This window comes from Ceratotherium simum, chromosome 1 (assembly GCF_057802395.1).
Source record: "Ceratotherium simum simum isolate JZ-2026a chromosome 1, ASM5780239v1, whole genome shotgun sequence".
NCBI lineage: Eukaryota > Metazoa > Chordata > Mammalia > Perissodactyla > Rhinocerotidae > Ceratotherium > Ceratotherium simum.
Window position 1 is genome coordinate 89469614 of NC_141900.1, and position 26693 is coordinate 89496306.

A 26693-nucleotide genomic window follows, 5' to 3' on the forward strand; every position below is an offset into this window, starting at 1 on the left:
CATTTATGCACCAAACTTTAAATGTGGTCTAATTAGAAAGCAATTTATGAACTATAGTCTTAGATTACTGTAGGTAATTTTTATATTTTCTATTTTAATTTTATTTGAGTAGCTAATCATTTGTGGTTTTTAAAAATCAAATGATGATAAAAAGTTATAATTGAAAAGTCTTATTCCCACTCCTCTTCCATACCCCATCCCCATCCCTACTTCCTACAAGTATTCGCTTTTATTAGTTTTTTGTGAATCTTCCCACAGTGTCTTTATAATGAAATAAACAGACGAGGATACATAATTCTTACACAAACGTCAGTGTAGTAAATACTATAAATACATATTGATCTGCACCTTGCTTTTCTCACTTAACAATATATCCTGGAAATCTTTTCACGTTAGTACATCAAAAGCTTCCACGTTTGAGGGTCAGGATTGCTGCACTGTATTCCAATGTGTAGATACACCACAGTTTATTTCATCCCTAACTGATGGATTTTTTGCGTTGTTGCTAGTCTTTTGCCGTAAAAACAATGCTACGCTGATCTACGTAATCATATTCAGATATAGCTGTAAGATGAATTTCCCAGAAGTGAGATTTCTGGGTCAAAAGGAAATGCATTTGTAATTTTGAGTGATAGTGCCAACTTGCCCTTCATAAGGGTTGTACCACTTTTCACTTTCATCAACAATATATGAGAATGCCTCTTTCCCCACATTTATGCCAACAGAGAGTGTGTTTTCAAACTTTTGGAATTTGGCCAATGCATGGAGGTAAAAAATGACTTCTCAGTATAGTTTACTTTTTGTTTTTCCCATTATGAATGAAGAATTTTTTCTTATGTTTAATGGCTATTGTCTTTCTTATACTGTAAACTGTCTTTTTGTGTCCTTTGATCATTTTTCTAGTAAGTTGTTTGGTTTTTTCCTAGCTGTCATCTGTGATACAAGTTGCAAATATATCTTTCTAGTCATTCATTTTTTTTGTCTTTATTTCATTTGGTTTGGTTTCATTTCCCTTCTACTTTTTTTTTGAGAACATTTTAAAGTACAAAGTAGCCCTTGCTTTGCATAACTTGTGGAACTGTAAAAATCACCATGCAAAGCAATCTTAATCAATGGGGAAAATCACAGTTGTTTCATGACTTTAAAAAATTTTTGTCAAAACATTCAAATCTCTCTTACAGTCAGTTATAAATGTGTACGGAGAAGAAAAAATAAGAAAACTAATATGTATTAGTACACTGTGACATTAGAAACATTGAGAAGTAAAGTTTTATTTCTTTGTTAAAATCTTATCCAGAGTAGTTTGAACAGTGCTTGCCCCCTTCTTTTTGTTGCATACTTTACAATACACAGGGAGCATCTTTTCTCTGGTGGTGAAATGTCATTCCTCTTTCCAAGTTTAGATCAACCACCAGCATTTTATTCTTTGCTATTCAATGTCATGAAATATCTCCAAGAGTTCCTTTAATGTGAAGTTTTTTGCCAACATCACTTCCTCTGGGATGTCTTTATCCCTTTCCTCACACCACTTTCCTCTTTTAGGTCAATAAGTTCACCTTCATGGGCCGGCCCCGTGGCTTAGCGGTTAAGTGCGCGTGCTCCGCTACTGGCGGCCCGGGTTCGGATCCCGGGCACGCACCAACGCACCGCTTCTCCGGCCATGCTGAGGCCACGTCCCACATACAGCAACTAGAAGGATGTGCAACTATGACATACAACTATCTGCTGGGGCTTTGGGGAATAAAAAGGAGGAGGATTGGCAATAGATATTAGCTCAGAGCCGGTCTTCCTCAGCAAAAAGAGGAGGATTGGCATGGATGTTAGCTCAGGGCTGATCTTCCTCACAAAAAAAAAGAAAAAGTTCACTTTCACTCTGGCTGCATTTGCCTCTCAAATGGGGGCAGTGTTGACATTCCCAAGGTCAGCTATTTCTTATACAAATCCATTTACATTCAATTCAAATTTCACTCCCAGTGTTATCACTTCTAGTTTTTTTCTGAACTCTTATCTTTTTTGGCCAATTCCCTCTTTTAATTATCCATTTTTGTAAAATGTCACAGGAGTTTATCACTGGGAGGCAAGGAGACAACACAACTACAGACTATGCTGTCTGTACATGAACTGAATTACAGATGTACAGTGATCGGTCACCAATAGACTTTGAAAGAAGTGACATGATTGATCATTGATCATGATGAACATCAAGTATTTACATAGAGATTTCTGGACAGAAGAACTGGCAGCAAAGTTTGTACTTTATGCCATTACTCACAGTTAATATAATATGGTAACTGGATTTAAACCTTGTTTTTGGAGGACTGGTGTTAATAACTAAACTGTAGTAACTTAAATTTGTGCATATCAGAACCATGCAAAGCAGGGACTACCAGGACAGAAAAGTACAAAGAATAATATAACAAACATCTGCATACTCATCTCTGAGTTTGACAGTTATTAACCTTCTGCTATATATGATTTAAGTGTTTTTAATAAAGGAAATAGGTCATCACAAATGAGGCTGAAGTTCTCCTTTGTCCCCACTTACCATCCTGTTCCCTTTTGTAACCTGACAACTCACATATCATCACAAATTCAAAGAATGTCCTTTATTCTCTCTCTCTCTTTTTTTTGTTTAACATTTCTATCTACACATATAAAGATCTCAGTGAGAATTACGTAGTATATGGGGGTGTGCTTTTAATCATAATTTGTTTTCTGTTTATCATGCTTTCCTTTGTTTCTTATATTCTTATTTCCTTCTTGAATTAGTAAAAATATTTTTTTGTATCTCCTTTTTTTCCCCATAGTTTAGAAGTCATGTTTTTTATTTGATCCACTTTCTATTCAATTAGTGAAATAACTTGTATTTTTAAAAACAACAAAAACAGATACAGATGAATAACAGAGTAATGCTCTTGTTAAGAATTCTGGGAATTTCCCCACATCTCTCCATGGAAATAACCAAAGCCCAGAGATCCCCATCTGTGTTTTGTCATATTTCTCTAACTAGTTTTCTGATACATTTAACAATGGTTTTGCTCTGTTTGTCTTCCAGATTTATTCAGGAGATTGAGCATGCCCTGGGACTTGGCCCAGCCAAACAGTGTCCTCTTCGAGAATTTCTCACTGTGTACATCAAAAACATCTTTCTCAATCAAGTCTTGGCTGAGATCAACAAGGAGATTGAAGGAGTCACTAAAACATCTGACCCCTTGAAGATCCTAGCTAACGCAGACACCATGAAGGTGCTGGGTGTGCAGCGGCCTCTCCTGCAGGTAATAATATACTTTGAACTTACTATTTTTATCAACAATTTTCATTGATTTTGGAGTCACAAATTGAAAGAAGAGTTACCATCTGTTTCCGTATTCATTAGGGACAAAACAAGAGGAAATAAATTAAACAGGCACTAGGGAAATTTAAAACTAATGTAGAGATAATGGAAATTCCTTAAGATCTTTAAGAAAAAAGTGATTAGCTTTGAATATGGGAGATGGTGAGTCTCATTAACATGCAGGCAACTCCTCATTAATTGCCTGGAATTTGTCCTTGAAAGGACTTCTTTTTCCATTGGTGAATGCATCCTAGAGTATGTAGGACTTACAGGAAGTTACTCTGCCTAACCTCAACTACCAGCAGGAAACCCTGAGTACCATTTGAGGGCAGATTTCCTGTAAAGAACTTAGCTAGCTCACAGTGACTTTGAACCTAACAGCAAACTGGCTTTCAAAAGTCAGATCATTTGATTCAGTGATGATCTTGTTCATACTGAAAATTTTACTTTGACTATATAAAGAAATGGTTTCTGGGCAACAGAAATAAAATAATTTGTCAGTAGATATTTGGATTAATAGGCTTGAGGTATTTATTTTATATCTTTTTTAGCCAGTGACTTGGAGGTAAATATAAAACTAAAAGAAAATTAGTATGAGTTTAAATTGTGGGTATATATTAACTGTTATTACATTGTAATTGAATCTTTATAGTGTTTCTTCGTTTAAGAGAGTGATGGGCACAAGAGCATATTTTTACATAAGTTGCATGATATGAGGATATATCAAAATGTGGAAGGTTTAGGCTCTTCAGAGAAAAGTTGTGTAAATGGAAGGGAGTTATAGTTGCTTCAATTGCCTGCCCTTGTCTTCCTTGATTTTTCCTTCTTTATACATTAGAATTAGTAGAAATGCTGGACCTTCCGTAGGGAAGTGTCCTAGTTATGAGCATTCTTTTTTTATAATGAAACTCTTCTGTGGTATTGAGAAAATACCATAGAGGCATTTGCTTCTCCCAGAACTTGAATAATAGCGTCATACCTAGAAAAGAGTTCATTTGGATTGCCTGGATCTGTGTTAGATATGTTCCTGGTGAGGGATCTGTACTGAGTAGGGGAGGCAGAGAAGGGAGAATGGCACAGGGCTGTGATCACTCAGCCCTCTGCTGGATTACTCTTCCACAGGCTCTTTGCGTGGCTGGGATTTTGTCTTCTCTAAGTCTCAGTTCAAATGTCACCTCCATAGGGAAGCTTTTCCTGACTATCCTACGTAAGTAGGTCCCCTTCCCTGTTTATTCTCCATTCTGCCCTCACCCCTCACCCCCCCCAATCCATTCTCAACACTGAAGTCAAACTGTATGGACTGTAATACCAAAGCTCCCTTGCCAGGTGGCTTATGATTAGGTTCTGCCAATAGGAAGCGCTAGCAGCAGATTGGAGGGTGAGAGGAGAAGGAGGTTGGGTTATTTCTTATCTCCTTCCTCTCTCCACTTTGGATCATGGTTCTGACTGTGGGAACATCATCCCTTCGTAACCAGAGGTCCTGCCCACTGACACTTCCTCCATAGCTCCACCTCTCACTGGACTCTGGCAACACTGTTTCTTCTCCTTGCCCCTTGATTACAGCGTTCGGCTATTACTAGTCTCTGGTGCCTCAGCATCCTTGTTGCTTCTTTCAGTGATGCCCGTCCCTCTGTAAGTCATCTCTTCGTTAATGTTCTTCATTTGAATCATCTGAGTGGAATTCTCTTTTTTTGTCAGGATCCCTGTTGGGTCTCCCCAGTTAGTCACTATTTTAACACTTTGATTTTTGTCCTTCTTAACACAACTATAATTATTAATTTATTTTCTAACTTGTTTATTTTCTGTCTTTTCCCATTAGAACATAAGTTCCAAAAGCATAGTACAGTAGCAGTCATTAGGAAGGTGCTTGGTAAGTTATTGAATGAATGCATACATGTATGGATAGATAGATGGATGGATAGACACAGTGAATAAGTTTTGAGAGTTATAAATAATGGCAGAGTCAGAGTGGGAAGATGAGAAATAGAGAGTAACAAAAACTAGTTTACATTTATCTTTTGTCTGACCATATCATTAGCTTCCTCTCCATCAGAAAACTTTCAGTATTTCTGTCCCTGAAGTGTCATGCCGTGTGCTGTACAGAGCAACTTTAATGTGCTTAGTGTACTGAATTTAAAAGAAAACAAAAGGCAACAATATACTACAGAGTGAATCTGTGAACTAACGATGCTGGCTTATTAAACACGATGATTTTCAGCTTGAGTAGCAAAGACACATTAAAACTCATAACTAGTTGACTGCCATCTGGGCCATGTCAGGGCCACACGCTGCTGGCTAAATGACATCTCTGGGAAGTCCACCACTGTGCTTGTCAAATCACTCCCAACGTTGTCACCACTCTATTCTGAAGCTAGATAAGAACTCCAACTTGACCTGTTCTCTCTTTGACCTAGTCACGATATGATCATTCTATTTGAGTGAGTAAATCTTGAAACTAAGGCCATTCAAGTTATTAATTTCCAAAATTTGTTTTCTCAGCCAAAACACCTGCTTTCTTATTTTATTATTTTGTTGCCCTCTCTTTCTTCATAAAATTTTATTTTATGAGAATGCAAATTAGTTAGACCATATCAATAAATTTAATATTCTCAGTTATGAGATTAAAAAAGCAGTTGAGATAGTTATTTTCCTTTCCCATCTTGAGAAATTTTCTTGCTTTGTGATTGTAAATTGTTTTCTAACATAATTTCCCATACTCGAGTTTCAATGTTTCTTAAATATGTTTCTATGTCACCTTGATATTTTTATTCCCAGCCAATTGTAAATGACTAATCTGAAGAAAAAGTAAGAAATAAACCTCAAAAATTTCAGCTGAGAATCCAAAACAACTGTTATGAAGGGAGCTTGGAGAAATATATGTATGTGTGAAAGATGCAAGTGGGTTGAGTAATCAGTTACATGAAGTATAAAAATGTCCTTTAAAGTCTTTCCCTCTGCTAGACTGTTGTTTGGTCACAGAGTAGAAGGATTGTGCCTTTCCCCTGAGGCAGACCCAGTGTCATATAGCATCAGCCTGCCTGGCTTCTCCAGGGAGAGCAGAAGGACAGCTGTCTCAGTACTGCTTTCATTTGTGTGGTGATGTGCAGATGCAGAGAACCCCAGGACACTTTGTCCTTACCTCTCTGAAATGGCATCTGGGCAGCACAGACAGTTGGTTATAAGGGGGCACTTCCATGGGTGATAACGTGCTTTTGTATTGGTAATTTCACTTTCTAGGCACAGAATTCATAGAAGTAAAAGAAGGAAGGAAATGGGAAGGAAGCGATTACAAGCACCATTTTATAGGTGAAACAACTGTGCAAGTGTTGGCCTAAAATGATACAGCAGCATAGTACTAGTAGGAATCGTAGAAGTAGTAATAATAGTAATGATAGCATTTGTAATAGTAGATAGTAGTGATAGCAGCTACCACTTTCATAGTATTTACTATGATCCGGACGCTATTCTGAATCCTTTATATGTATTGACTTATAAATGTTTTACATGTATTGGCAACAGCTTTGTGAGAGTGGTGTTCCCATTATGGGGAGGAAACTGAGAAACAATGAGATTAAATAAGTTGCCCAGTCCTGTAGGTAGCAGGTACTACAACTGTAATTCAAAGCCAGGCAACCTGACCCTGGAGTCTGTGATCTAAATGAGTTCTACTCAAAGCATAGCCTGAGGAGTATGCTGGTCTGCAAGCTGTTTGTTACCAGTCTGCTATGAGATGTACAGAATTTGAGAGTAAGGATTTAGACCCCATCCCCCCTTTTTTTAAAGCAACTTGACGTTGTTGAATTAAATAATTTAAAAAAATGAGATTTGTGTTTTGTATATCTTTGTGGTTTGTAAAATTTCTTTTTTCTAGTAATTCATTTCTGTTGTATTTTATAAAAGTGTCAATCCACAACAGATTGGGGGAAAACCCTAGGCTCTCACCATATTTAGGGACGCACTGCTCTAAATCCCTTACTCCCCGGTATTGCCTCACAGAGAAGTAAAAGCATAGAACCAGCCATCTGAAGTGCCCAGGGCACTTTCAACAGGTGGAATAACTTGGATATTTATTGCAAGTGGTTCTGTTCTAAATCCCCAGCTCCTAGAACACTGTTTGCTATAGAGGAGGTACTCAATATTTAATAAATGGATGAGGGAAGGAAAATGAATGAATTAATGATGACTTCTTTCATACAAAGACGTGTGTGCATGTTTTCCCCTCATGGTATAAGATTCATGGTCTTGGGTTTAAGATTCTTGACAATGCTTAAATTAAAATATCACAGTTCTTATGCCTCCAATGCTATCAGTATGAAGGCAAGATTGAATATACCTCATGATCTTACCATCTGAGATTCCTCTATTGCTGTCACTTTTTTTTTTTTGCAAAATGGCTTCCACCTGTTGCAAGGCAAAGCATGGTGATTCAAATTAAGGAAATCTCTTAAGAGAAATTCCTCATTTCTCCTGAGTCAGATCTTCTGGCCTTCTGGCATTCAGCTATGGAAACAGTCAATTGAAATGGATACCCCCTCATGCCTTATGTCTACAGGAGTCTACAAATGCTCATTCCTTAAGACACAAGGAAACATCCGCTCAGTTCCCTGCTTTATCATTGATTTGGGGATATCATTTAATTTATTTCTTCTTTAATGTCTCCATCCAAAAAAAGGGCAGGGGGCTAATGCTTAAGGTTTTTGTCTTTTACCTGTCAAACTGCTGAAGAGGCATCTAACTATGTGAACAAAGGTGCAAGTAAAGTTTTTTCCCCTGCCTCCTGATGGAACTATCTATACCCTCGCTACTTAGAGAGTGGTCTGTGGACAAGAACACTAGACCTCTGAGTTAGAATCTGCATTTGTATGGTATCGCCAGCTGACTTTTGTGCACCTTAGAGTTTGAGAAGCACTGCCTTGTACCAGTGCAACTGAAAGTGTGGTCCACAGACTGTCAGCATCAGCATCATGTGGGCTTCTGAGAAATGCAAGTTCCTAAACCTCACCCCACTCTGGGCTGGGGCCTAGGAATCTTTGCTCTAACCAGCTTTCCAGGTAATTTTGATAGAGACTACAGTTTTAGAAGCATTGTCTTACATAACACCACCATGCCCAGCTGGAGGTTAGGGAATGGACTCATGCTGTGGGCTCTTAGCATTGCGGTGAACAGTAGTCACTTAAAAATCTATTCAGCTTTGGGCTGGCCCCGTGGCTTAGCGGTTAAGTGCGCGAGTTCCGCTTCTGGCGGCCCGGGTTTGGATCCCAGGCGCGCACCGACGCACTGCTTGTCCAGCGAGGCTGAGGCCGCGTCCCACATACAGCAACTAGAAGGATGTGCAGCTATGACATACAACTATCTACTGGGGCTTTGAGGGAAAAATAAATAAATAAAAATTAAAAAAAAAAAAAAAAGACTATTCAGCTTTGTTTCATACAGGCCCAGAAATTGTAACAACGATATTTGCAGTGGCAGCAGAAGCTGCTTCCTAGTCTAGCACGTTGCTGAATTTTGCAAAGTTCTTTCCAAACACAGGGTGAGCCTACATTTTCTGGCTCATGTAGGGCAATGTGAGACAGAGGCAGCCTTCCTAATGCTTAGGCTCAAATTCCTGCTTCACTGGAGGAAAAAACATAAGCTGTGCAAGTAAAAATTTGAGGCAGTCTTGAAACATTTAAAGCATATTTTCACTTTCCTTACTGCCGCAGTATTTGTCAAAGTACTTCTGAGAAGTGAAATGGTTAGAGTCGGCCCACAAACACCTCAATCTCATCTCTTCCTCAGCCAGCTGCACTTCCCACTGCTACCTGTGGGTTTAGAGCAGTGGTCCTCAGCAACAATACCCATTAGAATCATCCAGGAGCTTTTCAGAAAACACCACTGCCCAGATCCCATCCCAGGGATTCCTTCAGTTGATCAAGAGTGGGGCCTGGGCATCAGCATTTTGTAAGATGCCCCGGTGATCCCAGTGTGCAGACAGAATTAGTGCCACTGGCCTGGATCTTTCTACTCTGTAGAATCAGTTATTGTCCTGAGAGGAAGTACATAAAAAATTATAGTTGAAGCATTCTTTAATTCAATGAGGTTTATAACAGAAGGCTCTCTTTGATACTTTGAACTAAGCTTGGTACATAAGCCTTGGAGTCAGATACAAATGGATTTAAATCCCAGCCATTTCGATTGAAAACTTTGTGGCCAGGACAAATTGCCAAGCTCTCTGTACCTACTTTCTCCTTTATAAAACAAGTGTAATAAAATATGTGACATAGGAACACAGGAATCATTTCTAATGAGTAGATGGAATGATAATTGTAAAACATATCTGCTTCCTTCCCCCATGTCACATATGCATGGATTTCAGCATCGACTGCTCCTTAACTCTCACCTTGACAGACTTCTGACTCCTCCTGACTGTGCTCCTCCACCCCTCCATCTCAGTCTAGATTTCACCCTGCATCTCCTCTCATCACTAACTTGTTGTATACACACTCCTGTTCTTTGTACTCTATCACCCACCTAGTAATTTCTGTTCCCTGCCTCCCACTACCCTAGAGTGACAGCAAGAGATGATAGTTTCACGTCCTTTCTCTTTTTCCTGGAGTTTGCCCACTGATCATTAGCAGCAGAAGCTGCATGCAGTGTTTCTGACCGTTAACACTAATGTATTCATTTCTTAGGGCTACCGTAACAAATTACCACAAACTTGGTGACTTAACACAACAGAAATTTATTCTCTCACAGTTCTGGAGTCCAGGGGCCACATTCCCCCCAAAAGGCTCTAGAGGAGGACCCTTCCTTGCCTCTTTTAGCTTCTGGTCGTCCTGGCATTTTTTGGCTTCTGGCAGCATAACTCCGATCTCGGCCTCCGTCTTCACGTGGTCTTCTCTCCTGTGTCTCCATTTGTCCTTTTCTGGCTCTTAGAAGGATGCTCTCATTGGATTTAGGGCTCATCCTAATCCAGCTTGATCTCATCTCAGTCTTTACCTTAATTACATCTGCGAAGACCCTATTTCCAAGTAAGGTCACATTTTGACGTTCTGTGTGGGATTTTAGGGGGACACTGTTCAACCCACTACAGCTAATAATTTGAAGCAAGTTATATAGAATGCAATATATTCAATTTGGTATATTTTCCTTGAAGACCCTCTGGCAGGAAGCAGTGTAGAAATCATTGCTGTTAAGGTAATAGGGCCAGGATGGTCTAAATTCTAGGTGTCAACAAGGTTCCAAATGAAAGTTTTTGGTAGGCTGAGTGATTGCTGGAGCTCTAGTTAAGCCTGATTGAAGGTTGGTAGACGCAGCTGCTTACAGTATAATGATTTGCTAGAGATAATTACACTGATGCCCAAACCTATTATCTCGCCAGCCTAGTGAAGATACTGCCAGTAACCTCTTGCTGGTTGCCCAAGGAAGTGTGGCCAACAGCAATAGCATATTGTTTTCATCGTATCAAATTATGTTAATATGAAGAATGTTGCATTTGAGTGGTATTTGCATCACAGCCAGTTGCAGTTCTCTGATGCTGAATAGATTCGGCTTCTATTAGTGTAAATAGATTAGTCCCATTTAAGGTCTGCTGGAAGTCATCATAGAAATCATTAAGTTGAAAAGAGAGCTGATCATTTGATTTTTTTCCCCTCCTGTAAGCTCTGAGAGGTGGTGCTTATGGTCTTACTGTGTTAAAATAAGTCTTAGAACCAAGATGCCTTGGGGTGTGATCTGATTCTTCAATGTCTATCTAGACCTACAGAAATAATAACTTACTACAGTTTGTCGTTTTGATTTTCTTTGAATTTTACTCTTATTATTTTAATTTATTCACTAGCAATATTGTTTGGCCTCTTCGTGACAAGCAGGGGCCTCAAATAACTAACCTCTGGTAGCTTCTTCAGGCTTTATCCAGAAGATGGCGTAGAAGATGCCTTTATTCTTGTTTTTGGTTGTTTATATTGTCACCATGGCTTTCAACACTCACCTGTTCACTACTGGGACAACTAAGCAAATTCAATCTTTCATTACTTTAGGGATCTTATAACATTCATTTTTGCCTTCACATAGTCTTATCAAGTTGTGTCATTTTTATATTGTTAATTTTATTACTGGTTTAATACATTTTATTTTTTGTAGAATTTTTGTTGTGATTCTTCTTAGCCATTCAGGAAAATCACTAATGTAAATTTCATCATGGCGTGGTGGGAAAAGCACGTAAAATGGGGATCTGGTCTCCTTGTCAGCTCAATGACTTTAGATGAGGCCAAGCCTAATGTTCCTTGAGCTTCACTTCCCTCATCTATAAAATGAGAATGATGCTGGCTCAGACTACCTCAGAAGACAAAGGTGAGAATACAATGGGATCCTGTATTCATCAGGGCTTTATGAACTGCTCTACATACTGAGTTGTTGTTTCATAACTGTTGTTATTATTGGTCCACATGCCCACATGATCGCTTCATTCAAAAAATCCATTAGCATTAAAGGGAATGGTGCTGAGAAAACACCTACAGAAATGAAAAATATTTCCTAGTAAATGAGAAATTTCACTGGTTTTTACCAACGGTTTTGCTTCCTACATGATTAGACAACCACTGTAAGAACCTGGCAATTTTTTTTCCCACATTTTATCATGAAAATATTTTAAACATTTAAAAAGGATGAAAAATATTATACAGTGGACACCTGTATACTCACCGTCCAGATTCTACAGTTAACACTTTGCCGTATTTGTTTCCTCACATAACCAAACCTGGTCATTTTAGTTCTTCTTCAGCCATCCCAGAAATGAATTCCCAATCGTTCCCTAAGCATTTTACCATAGTGTTGTTTACAGGTTTTTAATATCTTACTTAGAAAATCTGAACATAAAGAGAAATAAATTAAGTGGGAAAGTAGTTGCTTTGTTAAAATAGTGTTCAATTTCTAAAAGTACCCATCTAAACATTCCCGTTAAATAGCGTCATGAATGGGAAATTGACCAGCTCATGCTTTGATTAATCTGTAAGTAGTGCCTTTATTGATATAATACTACAGGGGAACTTGCCCTCATACCTGTTGATGAAAAAGGCTGTGAAGTGACCCAGTGAGAGATGATTTTTATATACAAGCAGAATGGGCACATAATATGATCAATTTGAATTTTTACAAATATCTTTGTAGTCTTATTCCTGGATGAAAAAGGAATGGGATCTGGTCTGGTTGGATGGTTCTCTTAGAGAAGTTCGTGGTTAACTTGACTTCCAAAAGTAGCTTTCTGCAAAACAAGGAGAGGAAAAAAAAAATACATATATAAATATATATACATATATGTATATATATTTTTTTAATTTTATTTATTTATTTTTCCCCCCCAAAGCCCCAGTAGATAGTTGTATGTCATAGCTGCACATCCTTCCAGTTGCTGTATGTGGGGTGCGGCCCCAGCATGGCCAGAAAAGCGGTGCGTCGGTGCACGCCCGGGATCCGAACCCGGGCCACCAGCAGTGGAGCAGGCGCACTTAACCGCCAAGCCACGGGGCCAGCCCTATATATGTATTTTTAAACTAACTTCTATATAGTTATGTATAGTATAGCCAGCTAGGCTTTTGGAGAAAGCCCAGAGGAGCTAGAAATGAAGAACTTTTTTTTCTTTTGTCTGCAAAAAATCATCTGCAGTCTTATACATTTTATAAGAATCATTAATGATCTCAAAGTTTTTGTTTTTTGAAGTCAGTTATAATTCCAAATGTTTTCTTCAACAGTCCGTCATCTCTCATAGTGTGCTTGGAAAGATTTTAATTTAGATACAACTTTTCAAGAATTTACTATATCTGGGTTATGAGGTGAGTTTGAAAAGAATAGGCTGGAAGGCTTGATCCCCAAGGATAGAGGGGAGTCATGAGGGACTGCTGAACGAGAAAGTAATTACAGGAGGTGACGCTTGTTTACCAGCTTTGCTTTGTACTAAGAGACTTGTCTGAGCACTAGGCTATTTCAGAATGATATCAGTGTAGAGATAAGCCCTGGGTTTTAAACTAGGATTCTGAATTTACTTTCTATCTAAGTAAAGGTAGGCCCACTGATGGCCATCTTTCTTGTCACCAGAATGTTCTATGAAACAGGCTCATTTGGGGTAAGTATTTGGAGACGCTGATTGGCTGCTGTCTGTTTTGGTCTTGCCTTGGCCCACTCCATGGTGGATTAGCGAGAGAAAAGGTAATTACTTATGACAGATCTGCTGACAGGGACTGAACTACATTAACACTCTGTCCCTCAGATCTTTAGAGAGCTGCCTTTGCCTGAAATTTATTTGACTTTACTTGCTAACAAAAGCATCTTCAGATTCATTTCTTTTCCTTAAATGCTGGAGAAGAGGAAGAGCATCCCATCAAAAGATACCAAGAAGAGAAAAGGCTGGCTCGACAGCCCAAGCAAATGACAGTTATCATTTTGGGGAGCAGCAGAATTGCTAATCTGGCAAGATTACTGGTAGGAGCCAGATGAGTGTAGATGAGAACGGCTGTTCTTGGAGAATTTTGGAGGTTCTTATCCTAAGTAATTTTTGCTCTGTCTGGATGTTGCAGCTCTGGCTTAGAGATGTTCTAGTGAGAAAATGGAGAGAAACAAGACTATCTCAGCTTGAAAGTTAAATGGCCCTGTAAGATTAACTGTTCAAATAAAGCAGCTGTTTTTCTTCATGCTTTTCAAGGATCCTCTCCTACTCAAAAACTTGCGTGCACTTTATCTTAGCATAGACACTCTGAAATGGGCTGATAAAAACCTGATGCATCTACTATAACAAGAGTGATATGACACAGTTGAGTAATTTCCACCGTTGAAATTCTAATAAAACTAAATGATAAGTATTTACTTATTAAGCACCTGGTTTGTGCTATCACTAGATAAGGAGATGTGGAGATACAGAAGAAATTTAAAGCACAGCTCCCATTTCTCAGGAGCTTCCAATTTAGTTAGGGAATCACAATTCCTCACACCTACAAATCTGAGAATCGTAGAGGACAGTTTATAATTGAACACTGAATGTATTGGTTCAGAAGAAGTTTAAGAGTTGAGGAGAGAGACCACTGAGGGCTAGAGGATTCAAGAAACTTGAGGCAAGAAGTGGGTCCTGAACTGGGCATTGTAGGATGTGTAGAAATGGAGAAGACAGAGGAGAAAGTGACGCAAATAAGGGACATAACATAAGTGAAGACACAAAAGCTGTGTTCCTGAGACAGTGAGATTAGTCTAGATGAGTGAAAGAATGAATGGAGAGTTAGCAGGGGCCACAGAACGTATGCAGGTCTGAAACTTGGAGCAGAACAGTTCACTTTTGAAGTGGGAAGAGGTCCAGAGTCTGAAAGGGAGGGTGCATTCTAATGGATGCTTTTTTAAAAATAATTTTATTGGGGTCATATTGGCTTACAACGTTGTGTAAATTTCAGGTGTACATCACTATATTTCAGTTTCTGTTTGGACTGCATCGTGTTCACCACCAACAGTCCAGTTTTTATCCATCACCATACATATGTGCCCCAATGGATGCTTTTTTAAGGGAGAGTGGGCTTTGGCAGTTCATAGACAGGATTAGAGGGCAGAGAGCCTGGGATCAGAGAAGCCAGCCAAAATAGGGATCTACTAATCCAGCTCTGAAGGGAAGACAGAATGTTTCCTATGAGTGTTTCTCTTCAGACCAAAGCTTTGGGTAGTGACCTCATGGCTGCCTGAGATTTGGTGAGCCCCAACATTTTGCTCAGCTCAGCATTTGAAGTCATTCTTCTGAGTGATTATCATAATTGACCAAACAAACCAGACAGGCTTACTTGCCGGGATAAGTATTGTGCTCATAAATCTTCATCAGGTTTTCCTCTCTGAGCCCTCACAGGCAGTGACTGGATGGGGTTCTTCATCACCTCTGTCCACAAGAGCAGCCATTTGGCTGCAGCATGTTCATATTTGTCTAAAGATTAAGCTGTAATTTCTCAGCTTTTTAGATACACAGGACCTCTGTCAGTTAAAGTCCTGCTTTGGGGAAAAGGCAACACACAGCGAGCTCATTAACAGGTTATCTATGTCATTATGTCCCTTTTAGATTGTACATATTGGAAATAGAGTCTTTTGAGGAGAAAAAAAATCCATCTAGGCTTCTGGTTTCCCTTTTTTTTTCCTTCCTCATTTTTATCTGCTTTTTTTTCCCTCCACAGTTACAGCTATTCCCATGATAGATGGTCATATCTTTGGAGTCCAGAATACCCTGAGTATTCTCTTGCAAATAGCTATGAAGTCAAATTCAGATAACTGCACTTAAATGAGAGCCGTTCTGTACCTTTCCTCATCGGACACACACAACTTACTTCTCTTTGCCCCATTTCAACCACAGGAGCTTAATTGCTTCTTCCTTTTTATTCCACAGAGCACTTTTTAATTTGTTCTCCCCTTGGTCGTTCCAAGGTCAAGGCTGCCTATCAGGTGCTTGCAGAAGTGCTCTGGTGACCTTGCTTGCTGTGTTTGCCCATGGCTTCCAAGGCTTTGCCAGAATGAGCAGCCTGCCTGAGCAGAGAGAGGGCTGGACTGACAGTTAATTTCTTACCTCTTCATACAAGAAGGATCCCCTTTTCTTCCATCGTTTCAGAGTTTTGTTTTAGAGCCAAACATGTGTTAGAGATCTCTGACACATAGTAGGCACTCACTTGTTGAGTGAATAAAATGGAAATTGCCAACAGTTATGTTAAAGGATGGTCTCTAACTTCCAGTTAGGGATAGGGTATATAAAAGCAAACCTATATTGTTTGCAAAGGCAAGTAGCATTAAATATTTGATTTTAAATAAACTTTTTATTTCAGAAAAGTTTTAGATTTACAGAAAAGTTCCAAAGGCAATACAAAGAGTTCCCATACACCCCCCCCTCCCCCCCGGCGTTCCCTGTTATTAACATCTTATGTTAGTATGGTACATTTGTGTCAATTAGTGAACCAAAAATGATACATTCTTATTAATTAAAGTCCATACTTTTTTCAGATTGCCTTGTTTTTTACCTAATGTCTTTCTTCTGTCCCAGGATCCCGTCCAGGATACAGCATTACATTTAGTTGTCTTAGCTCCTCAGGCTCCTCTCAGGTGTAACAGTTCCTCAGACATTCCCTTTTTTTAATGACCTTGACAGCAGGTTAGGTATGCTGTAGAATGTCCTGCTATATGAGTTTGTCTGATGTTTTTCTCATGGTTTGACTAGGGGTATGTGTTTTGGGGAGGAAGACCACAGAGGTCAAGTGCCGTTCTCATCACATCCTATCAAGTGTACAAGCTATCAGCATGACCTATCACTGTCAGTGTTAACCTTGATCACCTGGCTGAGGCAGCGTTTGTCAGGTATCTCCACTAGAAAGTTACTCTTTTTTTTTTTTTTTGAGGAAGACTGGCCCTGAGCTAACATCTGTTGCCAATCCTCCTCTTTTTGCTGAGGAAGATTGGCCTTGAGCTAACATCTGTACCCATCTTCCTCCATTTTGTATGTGGGACACCACCACAGTGTGGCTTGACGGGCGGTGCATCAGTCTGCACCTGGGATTCAAACCTATGAACCCTGGGCTGTTGAAGCGGAGTGTGCGAACTTAACCTCTGTGCCACCATGCCAGCCCCGAAAGTTACTCTTTTTTCCCCCTTTCCATCTACTCTTTGGAAGGAAGTCAGTATGCACAGCCCATACATTCAAGGAGTGGGGAGTTAATGCTTTGCTTTCTTGAGGGTGGATTATTTGCATATATTATTTGGAATGCTTCTGCATGAGAGGTTTGTCTCTTCTTTCCCATTTTTATATTTATTCAATCATTTATTTATGTCAGTATGGACTCATGGATTTTTATTGTGTACAGTGGGTTATAATCCAATACTCCTTTATTTTGTTGCTCAAATTGTTCCAGCTTTGGCCATTAGGAGCTCTTTCCATTGGCACCTACATCTCCTATGTCCCCTATCTTTGTGATTTTTTTTTTTTTTTTTTTTGGCTCTTCCTTATTTTCTGGCACTACAAGATGCTCCACGCTCCATCTGTGTATTTTCTGCCCCAGTCCTAGAGTCAGCCATTTTTCCAAGGAGCCCCAGTTCTTGTTATTGGAGAATAGTATTGGCAACCAAGATCTGGGGACTTGGTATACTTGTTGCTACTTGGGCATCATTACTTCTAGGTTCTCTCAGCTAACAGAGAAAGGAAGTATATGTGTGTATACTAACCTTTGTATGTGTTCATATCTATACATATTCCTATATGTAGCCACTTGCCCACTATAATAATAATAATAATAATAAATAGCCACTTGATCTATTTATTAAGCCAAAAAGGAGTTCATACAGATGTCTCCAACTCTAATGCATTACTGTACAGATCTTTCTAGCCACCTCCTCTTGCTTATCTGTACCCTTCCTCTCCAACAGTGAAAAACCTGCCTCCCACCATCCACTATCCGTTTACTTAACTGTTTAATTCCAGCATACACGTATGGCAATATCAGAATTGTTAACCCGTACCCTAATGGGAAATAACTTTATTGACTAGTCCTCAGTTCTTATGTACAATTTCTTTTGCCTTTAGTTTTACAGACTCTACTAATTTCCAAAATTATTTGGATCAGCACTTTTTTCTCCCACTCCTTTCAAGAAGATTTTTTATACATTTATAAAACAGTTAGATGATTTTGTGACCTTCTGCACTCCATCCGGGATCCCTTAACCTCCTAAATGATTTTTTTTTGATTTGCATACATTAAGATTCATTCTTTTTGCTTTAAAGTTCTGTGGGTTTTGACAAATACATAATGTCATGTAGCTACTATTACAATATCATGCAAAATGGTTTTTACCACCCCCCAAATTCCCTATACTTCATCTATTCAACGTTTCTCCCCTCTCCCCAAGCCTCTAGCAATCACCAATCTTTTTACTGTCTCTATAGTTTTGCCTTTTCCAGAATTCATATAATTGGACTTATGCAATATTTAGCTTTTTTAGACTGGCTTCTTTCAATTAGAAATATGCATAAGATTCATTCATGGCTTTCCATGGCTTGACAGTTCATTTCTTTTCATCACTGGATGATATTTCATGCTCTGGATTATGGATGTGGTATAGATATATCACAGTTTGTTTATCCGTTCACCTATTGAAGGACATCTTGGTTGTTTCCATTTAGGATGATTATGAATAAAGCTGCTATAAACATCCACGTGTAGGTTTTTGTTTTTGGTTTTTTTGTTTTTTTTTTAATTTTTTATTTATTTATTTTTTCCCCCAAAGCCCCAGTAGATAGTTGTATGTCATAACTGCACATGCTTCTAGTTGCTGTATGTGGGATGCGGCCTCAGCATGGCTGGAGAAGCGGTGCGGCGGTGCGCGCCTGGGATCCGAACCCGGGCCGCCAGCAGCGGAGCGCGTGCACTTAACCGCTAAGCCACAAGGCCGGCCCACGTGTAGGTTTTTGTGTGGCTGTAACTTTTCAGGTCAGTTGGATATTGTTTTTAGCAGTGTATAGAAGTTATAGGGATGAACTGGGTTGTGGTGGTAGTGAGGACAGACTTACAAATAAGCAAGTACATCATGGTGGTGATTTAATGAAAGTATGAACGTGATGAGTAAACTGTTGAATATAAGAAAAAGGCAAAAGTAAAAATACTTAAGTTTACTCTTACTCTTAGTTTCTATTTTAAAACTTACTTTTAGTTTCTATTTTTAAAAAATAACTTAGCATTCCTTTCCAGGAAAAACACTCTATCCTTTCAACTCCACCCCCTCGCCCCCCAAAAATAAAACCAACTTGATGAAGACAGGCTGCTACAGCTACAGTAAAGACGGTGAGTTAGGTGGCACAAAAATCTTCTGTCTGAAAAAAGATAGTCATAGGAATTCACTGGCAGCAGACTCCTTCAGAACTGAATGATTTTTCTTCTTCAAGCTCAAACAGTAGAGGAGAAAATCCATGTAAGGGTGAAAAAGCAGCTCTTGCCCATGAGGGGGGAGAAAAGGCATAGGGGCTTTTAGCTAGCTGGAAACCTGGAATTAATAGGATAAAAGAGCAAGTATAATTCTTTTACCAGTCATTCAGAGTTAACAACAAGTAAATTTATTTTGGGATTTGAGGTTCCTCCCCCAGAGATTTCATAAAAAAGGAAGTAAACCCAAAGGAACTAGCCACATGGGAAGCAAAATCCTGCTTTGTCAAGAGCTAAGCTTGTATCTTTCAAGAAGATCTTTTGTGTTGAGCTTCCGGGAAGAGATACCAGGGGTGTGTTTAAGAGGTCTCTTGTTTCGTGCTTGCACATCTTTGAATGTTAGATGGTTGGTCAGTTGGGCCAATTGGAGCTTGACTTATACACCAGTCAATGGTGAAGAAGGTGGAATGGAGAGAGAAGGAAAGTGTGTTTGCTACCTGGGAGATGGAATGTGCAAGAAGTGGTACATGCACATCCTTCTTGAATGTATAGTCACCTGCATATTATTAAAATATAACACATGCTCAGAGGCTTGATTCAATTAGGAAGGCCTCTTCATTGGTAGAGGAATTAATAGGGTAGAAGAAGCATAGGCAGAGAGGCCAAATTGTAAGTGCAGAAAGAACTTTCTCCAACACCCAGCATGACAAGAAATTTGTAAGCTGCAAGTAATCAGAAACTGTTTGATACATAGACTATAAATAAGAGAAAATTAAAGATTTCTCTTTAAGTGAAACACACAAAAAAAGCAGATAAGTTATAATTTATAATGTTACAATTTAGTTGGTGAATGTTTATAATTAGTCCTTGGGTAACTATATATTTAAAAATCTTGCTGTAGTTTATATATTTGTCTAAAATGCATTAGTTAAATATTTATGTGATTAGTTGTATATTTATAATGTCTGCTTTTTTATGGAGTAGTTTTATAGAAATAATCGTTAAGTGCCTGAATTTAAAACTATTTTTACTCTATCTCAGCTAGCTATATCTAGGGGAAACCAAGCTAATTGGCTTATGAAACTACTGATCAGATGACCTTATGAGTACTAACCCAATTGCAGACCTTGTACCTGGGTAGACATAATCAATTGGTTTATAGCTAGGTTAGCAAATACAGTACTTTAAGTAATGGCAAAAAATTTAGTTTTATTTTAATTCTATTTCCTTACTTCTTTCAAGTCCTGGACATATAAGGCTGTTTTATGTATATGAAAGAAATATAACATAGCAAAGAATGTTGTAACCAAACTCATATACGTGGGACGAATATTCTTTGTAAGTCATAACTGTCTTTAGTAAAACACTTGACTGTGTATAGTTAACCTACAGTATGAATCTTTCCCAGCTAGCGTTGGTATTTTCTATCATATAAAGACTAGACTCCAATAGGATTTTAAAGCTAGAGTTTTAATCCCACTCTATCACTGAAGTCAAACTCAACAAGTAAGTGTCTTGTCCAAGGTGATGTCTAGTAAATGGCAGCTCCAGCAGTAGAGTCCAGGCCTCTCCTGCTGACCCAGTTCTCTTTTTTTCTACCTGTAGTATTATTTAAAACCTGCTACCCTTTCATGTACTGAGTAATTTATTTACACTGGATTTTAACAGCACCAACACTTATACTATAAGAAAAATATTTCGTTCTGCTGAACTTCCAGAAAAGTCACATCTTGAACCACCTCCTGTAAATAGGTGACTTAGCTTTTTCCTTTTGCTCCTTTCTCTAAAGGCAAAGCACGTTTCACTCCAAAACCAAATAACAAGCATCTTTCTCCTAATTTATGGTTTTCAAAATTTTAGAGTGTTTTTTCCCTTGCTGTCCAGAATGCTGTCTGAAAAGTCACAATGATTTAAATAATTGATGGCTACTTTATGAAATTGTCAGCCTAGATCCATCCTTCTGCCTCCCGCAACCGCAAGTCCTTGAACAGCTAATCCTTTTATGTTGTGTGCTTTTTTTTTTCTTTCTGGTTTCATTTAGATAATTATATTATTCACCCTGGAATATAATTGCCGTTATACTGTGGGGGAAGGGGGGCGGAGTAGGGTGGGCTGCCTGCTGTTGGCATCTGCAGGTTGTAAAATGTCTGTTATGCTCCAGCCTCTAATTTCTTTGCCATCCCACCTTTTAAAGATTTAATTATACCTGTGTAAAAGTATAATTTGAAATGTGACTTCTGATTCTTTTGGAAGATAAAAGCGAGATTAATCCATTGTTAAACAGGAACAAGCATGGTATAATGGAAAAAACTTTGGACTGGAATTCAGGGATCTGTTTCCAGTGGAACAAACAATTTCTGAGTGGCTACTGTGTACTAGACATTGGACTAAGCATTAAGAAGTGCAAAGACGTAAAAGAAAAGAGAAAACTGTCCTCTAGGACTGTACATCTTGGTGATCTGCTGTCAACTTGTGACGAGGCTTTGGGCAATGCTCTTAACCTCCCTGGGCCTCGATTTCTCATCTCTAAACAAAGGATATTGGGCTTCTTCAAAATTCCCTTCTAGCTGTATCCTTCCATGATGCTCTGAGAAAAGCCCATAAAGTAGCAGCCACGTTCCTTCTTTGTCAGATTTAATTGGAAGAGTTGGGGGTGGTAAAAGGTATAAATTTTCTGTGACAGAAGTCAGTTTGTCACCTCTGAAATCAAAGATGGTCCAGTCTGAAAGCTCTTAAACGAAGGATTCCTTTTTCTTGAATATAGTTTCTCTCTGCTAAATCCAGCATGCTCAAAACAGGGTGTGTTTGGGGGCAGAAAGTAATAATCTCTGAGCAACCGAAAGTTATCAAAGGATCAATAACTGTTCCTCTCAAATTACTGCCTGACATCTTTTTGCTAGCTCATGAAGCTGTTTTTCCAGTGAGGATTCTGATTCTAACATGTGTTTTGCACAAGTCTGAATTTCACAGTTCGTTGGTTAGAAGGGAAGGTCACAAAATGGTTCTCATGCTTCTTTATGCATTGTTCTTTTCTCTTTGGAGGTGTCTAGTTTGGACATGGTGAAACTTGCCAACTCAAGAACTTAGAAAACTTAAAGATATTAAATATAAACCGAATGATAGATCAGGCTTTGTAACTTTAAGAGCAAATGGTATTCATCTCTGTCAGAGCCTTATAGTGTTGGATAAAGTAAACCCAAAATGACAGTGTATAGCCTGTTACAAATGGAACACAAATAACACATGATAAAATAGAGATTTAGAGTGGATTTTATAACATGTTTATTTTCAGGGAGCAAATCATAACCCATTTGCCTTATTGGAAAAACAATTTTCCTGTTACACAGGGAAAATGGAGTATTTAAAAAGGAAATGAATATGACAACCAAATGGACTTGGTTGAAATCGGCAAATTGGTTTCTTATTTACTTGTTGTTTTTGCACTGGGAAGAGTGATATGGGGCCAAGAGCTGCTTTCAGCAGTAATGGTTCTCGTATGAAAAAAACCTAGCCATCTGGGGTAAGGTAGTTTGCACACATCCCATCCTCTCTAGGGGTATAAATTGATGCTAGAAATCTCTCCCCTTCATATACAATATTAATGCTTTCCATATTTTGCCATCTACTTCTTTCCTCTTCTTCATCTTTATAAAAGTCTTTGCAGGCAGCCCTCTCCTGTATTGTCTAGTAATAAAATATTGCAAGTCTAGTAATAAGCCCACCTCTTTTCAGTAATTTTATTTATCTTTAGGACTGTGCTCTTTAGACCAGTGCTTCTAAAATTTTAATTTTCATGTTAATCACCGGGAGGGTCTTTTTAAAATGCACGTTCTGATTCAGTTGGTCCGGTTGAGCCCTGGGATTCTGCATTTTGAGTAAGCACTGAGGTAATGCTGGTGCTGCTGGTCCATGAGCCATACTTTGAATAGCAAGGCTGTAGAGCAGGGGTCAGCAAGCTGTGCGCACTTGTTGCCAGCCATATGGTCTCTGAACAGTTGTGCCTTTGTGTTATGAAAGCAACCATGGACAATCCATAAATGAATGAGCATGGCTGTGTTCCAATAAAACTTTACTTACCCAAAAATACAGCAGCTGGACTTGGCTTACAAGTCGTAGTTTGCCAACCCCTGCTTTAGACAATGTCTTTGAAATGATACATATTTTTTTTAACTTGAAGAATTTCATCCAAATGTTTACATGGGATTCCTTTACAATGTTAAAGGTTAATTTATGCCCTACTGAGGTATTATGCAAGAAAAAATTTAAGCCAAATAACAAGATATGTTTTCTCTCCGGAGGACTTAGAATAAGGTGGGAGGCATAATGTTTTAGCACTATTGTGGTGTGATGGTGACAACATTTTGAAAAACCATTTCTTGTTTGGCAAGCAGTGGTTTACAGTTATATATTGTTATATGCGTGCCTCTCTCCGATCTCTGCCTCTTTCCTGCGTATGTGCATTTCTTTTATCACATCCCTTGCCATATCATTTGGCACTGATCCATATTTGGGTAATGAGATAGTTTGTTGTGCCTGCAATGAAGAAAATGATTTAAAATGTTTTTTAATAAGTTAACAGGAGCAAGTGTTGAAATTACTGTAATGAGATAATGACAGTGCAGCATATTGCTTTGAAGATTGTGCTCTGGTGAAAAATCTATGCTCTTAATAAATTCATTTTCACTATATTTTCCTTGGGAAGGTTGTTGAGCATTTGCCTGTTTGCCTGCAGATAGTAGAGAAATGGACGTGTGGGTTCGTAGTCAACAAAGAATGAAGACCAAAGTTGGTAATCACTGAAGAGGACTATTGAGCTTTAGGCTATCAGCCATAGAGGACTTGTGCCAAATCCTACAGTGACAAGTGTTTTAGGGGAAGATTAAAATCCAAACTTATGGACCTCAGGCCAATATACTAGGTTCTCCTTTTTAATCTGTCTGTTGATGTAGATCACATGTACTTTATTCCTTTGATACTTGAAAGTTGTCTAACTATCCTTGCACATATTTAGCCAACATGCATTGTGTGTATACTCAGTATGCAGCATGGAGTAAGACGGGGAACTACAGAGGTGAAGAAGACCTGAGTCTTGCTCTCAAGTTGTTTATTATTATTATGTATATTATTGTTTAGTAGAGAGCAGCAGACATATTAACAAATCAGTGTTATATTGGCCATGATCTGCTTTTGTACATGGCACATTAGGAGTTCAGGAGAGGGAGTGGTCACTCAAGAAAGATTTCATGAAGGAGATGATACTTAAACTAAATCTAGAAAGGTGGGAGAATGTTCGAAGTAGAGGAAAAAGCAAAAATATAGAGGCATGAAATAGCATAGCACATAAAGGGAAATAGATACATTGTCATATGTACCTATAATGGAATTCTATACAGCAATGAAAATGAATTTATACATAGCCTGGGTGAATCTAACAAACATGACATTGGAAGAAAGAAGCAAGACACAAAAGAGCACGTAAAATATGATTCCATTCATAACAGAAAAAATTAAACTATATAGTTTAGGGATACATATCTAAGTGGCAAATTCATAAAGAATAGCAAAAACAGGGTTATTATGAAGGTTACCTCAGGTGGGAAGAGAAAGGTTTTGATTGGGCTGGGGAGCACTTTTATCAGGAAAGTTCTGTTTCTTTATCAGGTTTATGGTTCCAGTGGGTGTTTGCTTTATGATTATTAAGATGTACATACATACTATAAACTTTTTTCATATATATATATGTTACATTTCACAATAAGAGATTTTTAAAAAGAGGATGAATTCCTGAAATAAGGCAGTAGGAATGGCTATGAAGGGGATTAGGCAGTAGAATCCCATGGCCACACGTTCAGTTGGGGGTGGAAAGCCAGAGTCTACCATGATCCCAGGTTTTTTAATTTGTCAACTAGAAAGATGGCATTTGCTGAGATCGAGAATATAGTATCCACAATGGGTGAGGCCTTTTCTGCTGTAGCTTCTCTTCTTTTAGGCCCATTCTTATTCTACACAAAGGTTGTTATTCATGCCTACTTCTTCAGATAAGTATAAATCACCATCACCTCCACCAGAATCCTACCAAGAAAACTGCTCCATTGCCCATCTTCACACCCTCATTAAATCTATCACTTCAAACTATATACTCTTTTTTACATTTTTACCCAGCCAATTTAATTTCACTGATTCTTCTCTACACCACACATTCCATTCTTACCAACTTGGCATAGGCCTACCTTACTGCTCACGTTTCTTCTCCAGGGCCTTGGCCTTACCTCTCTGCCATGCTTCTATAGGTATAAAGGCATTGCTTTATCCTTTTCCTCAGATTCCACTCAGTTTTTCTAACCAAAGTTAAAAATCCCTTCAGAAGCCCACTCCTGACTAAAAAGAAGGCCCTTGTAGGCCATCTCTAAACTAACCCCTGAAAATAATGTTACGTTAAAACCACACTAGATTTTCTTCTTTGATTATAATAGATTTTGTTCTATCTAATATGGATTTATTTATTTATTTTTTTAAAGGTCTTTCATTAACTCAAGCCTTAAAATCCAAACTTACATATTGAAGTTGAAATTTGTATGTGTAAGTAGCGTCTACTTCATGGGAACTTTGGTTTTTATTACTTATGTGTTTTCTCTTTGTATGAAAAAGAGTGAATAAACTGTTATCTATTTAGAAAGATGATACAGAGGCCTACTCTGACTAGGTAGGCATATGCTTTATGTTGTTTTTCTAGTGCAAAAGCTGCAGTTCTATGTGTGTGTGTGATCCACGCACATCCTGTTGCCTGGGCCGTCTTAAGACAGATGGCCCACAGGGAACATTCCATTCAGTCAAAATGTACTGAGTACCCAGTGTGGACAACTAGCAGAGACAGATAGTCAGGTTAGGAATATAGCCTCTGCCGACTGTACTGACTGAAAATATCTGTAAGTTGGACTCATCCCCAACTGCCTGGTATCTGGTTCTCTCAGAAAGTCAAAAACTCCTTTCATGGGGCTTGGTGGGCTCTCTCCCTAACAGAAGCACTTTACATAAGTTGACTCTCCACCATATAACTCCTGCCACATGTCCCAGCCACATCATCTCCCTCTCACCCAGCAAATCATATCTTTTTTGATACCAGCTTGGAGCTTAGTTGAAACAAAACCCCACACTTCAGTTGTGTGCAGTGAGTTGAAGGGAGCTTTGCTTACTTGAACAGATGAAAGGTTCATTTTATAATCATGTCATGAACACAAGTGACAATAATCTGGTCTTTGCTGCAGCAGTGTCAGAGTGCTGATGGTGCATTCTTCTTTTTTGGGGAGAAATGAAGTGTCTGGTTGACTGGCTAAACTTGTCAATCTTACAGGATTTAAAAGAACATAAAAGGCAGGCATTTGTTCACCATAATAAACCAACAGACTTTGCAGTGAATTCAATGATAGCTGCCTTTTCTTCCTCACTCCCCCCACACACACACATACACAAAC

General features: G+C 38.6%; 1 protein-coding gene across 1 annotated transcript in view; it reads left to right on the forward strand.

Annotated features, from left to right (window-relative positions):
* The window catches only part of EXOC4 (exocyst complex component 4), a 740211-nt gene that overhangs the window by 521239 nt on the left and 192279 nt on the right, over positions 1-26693 (forward strand). The window contains exon 11 of the mRNA XM_004430750.3: positions 3056-3275. Coding sequence (XP_004430807.1) covers positions 3056-3275 — 220 coding nt within the window. The remainder of the gene's footprint in view (positions 1-3055; positions 3276-26693) is intronic.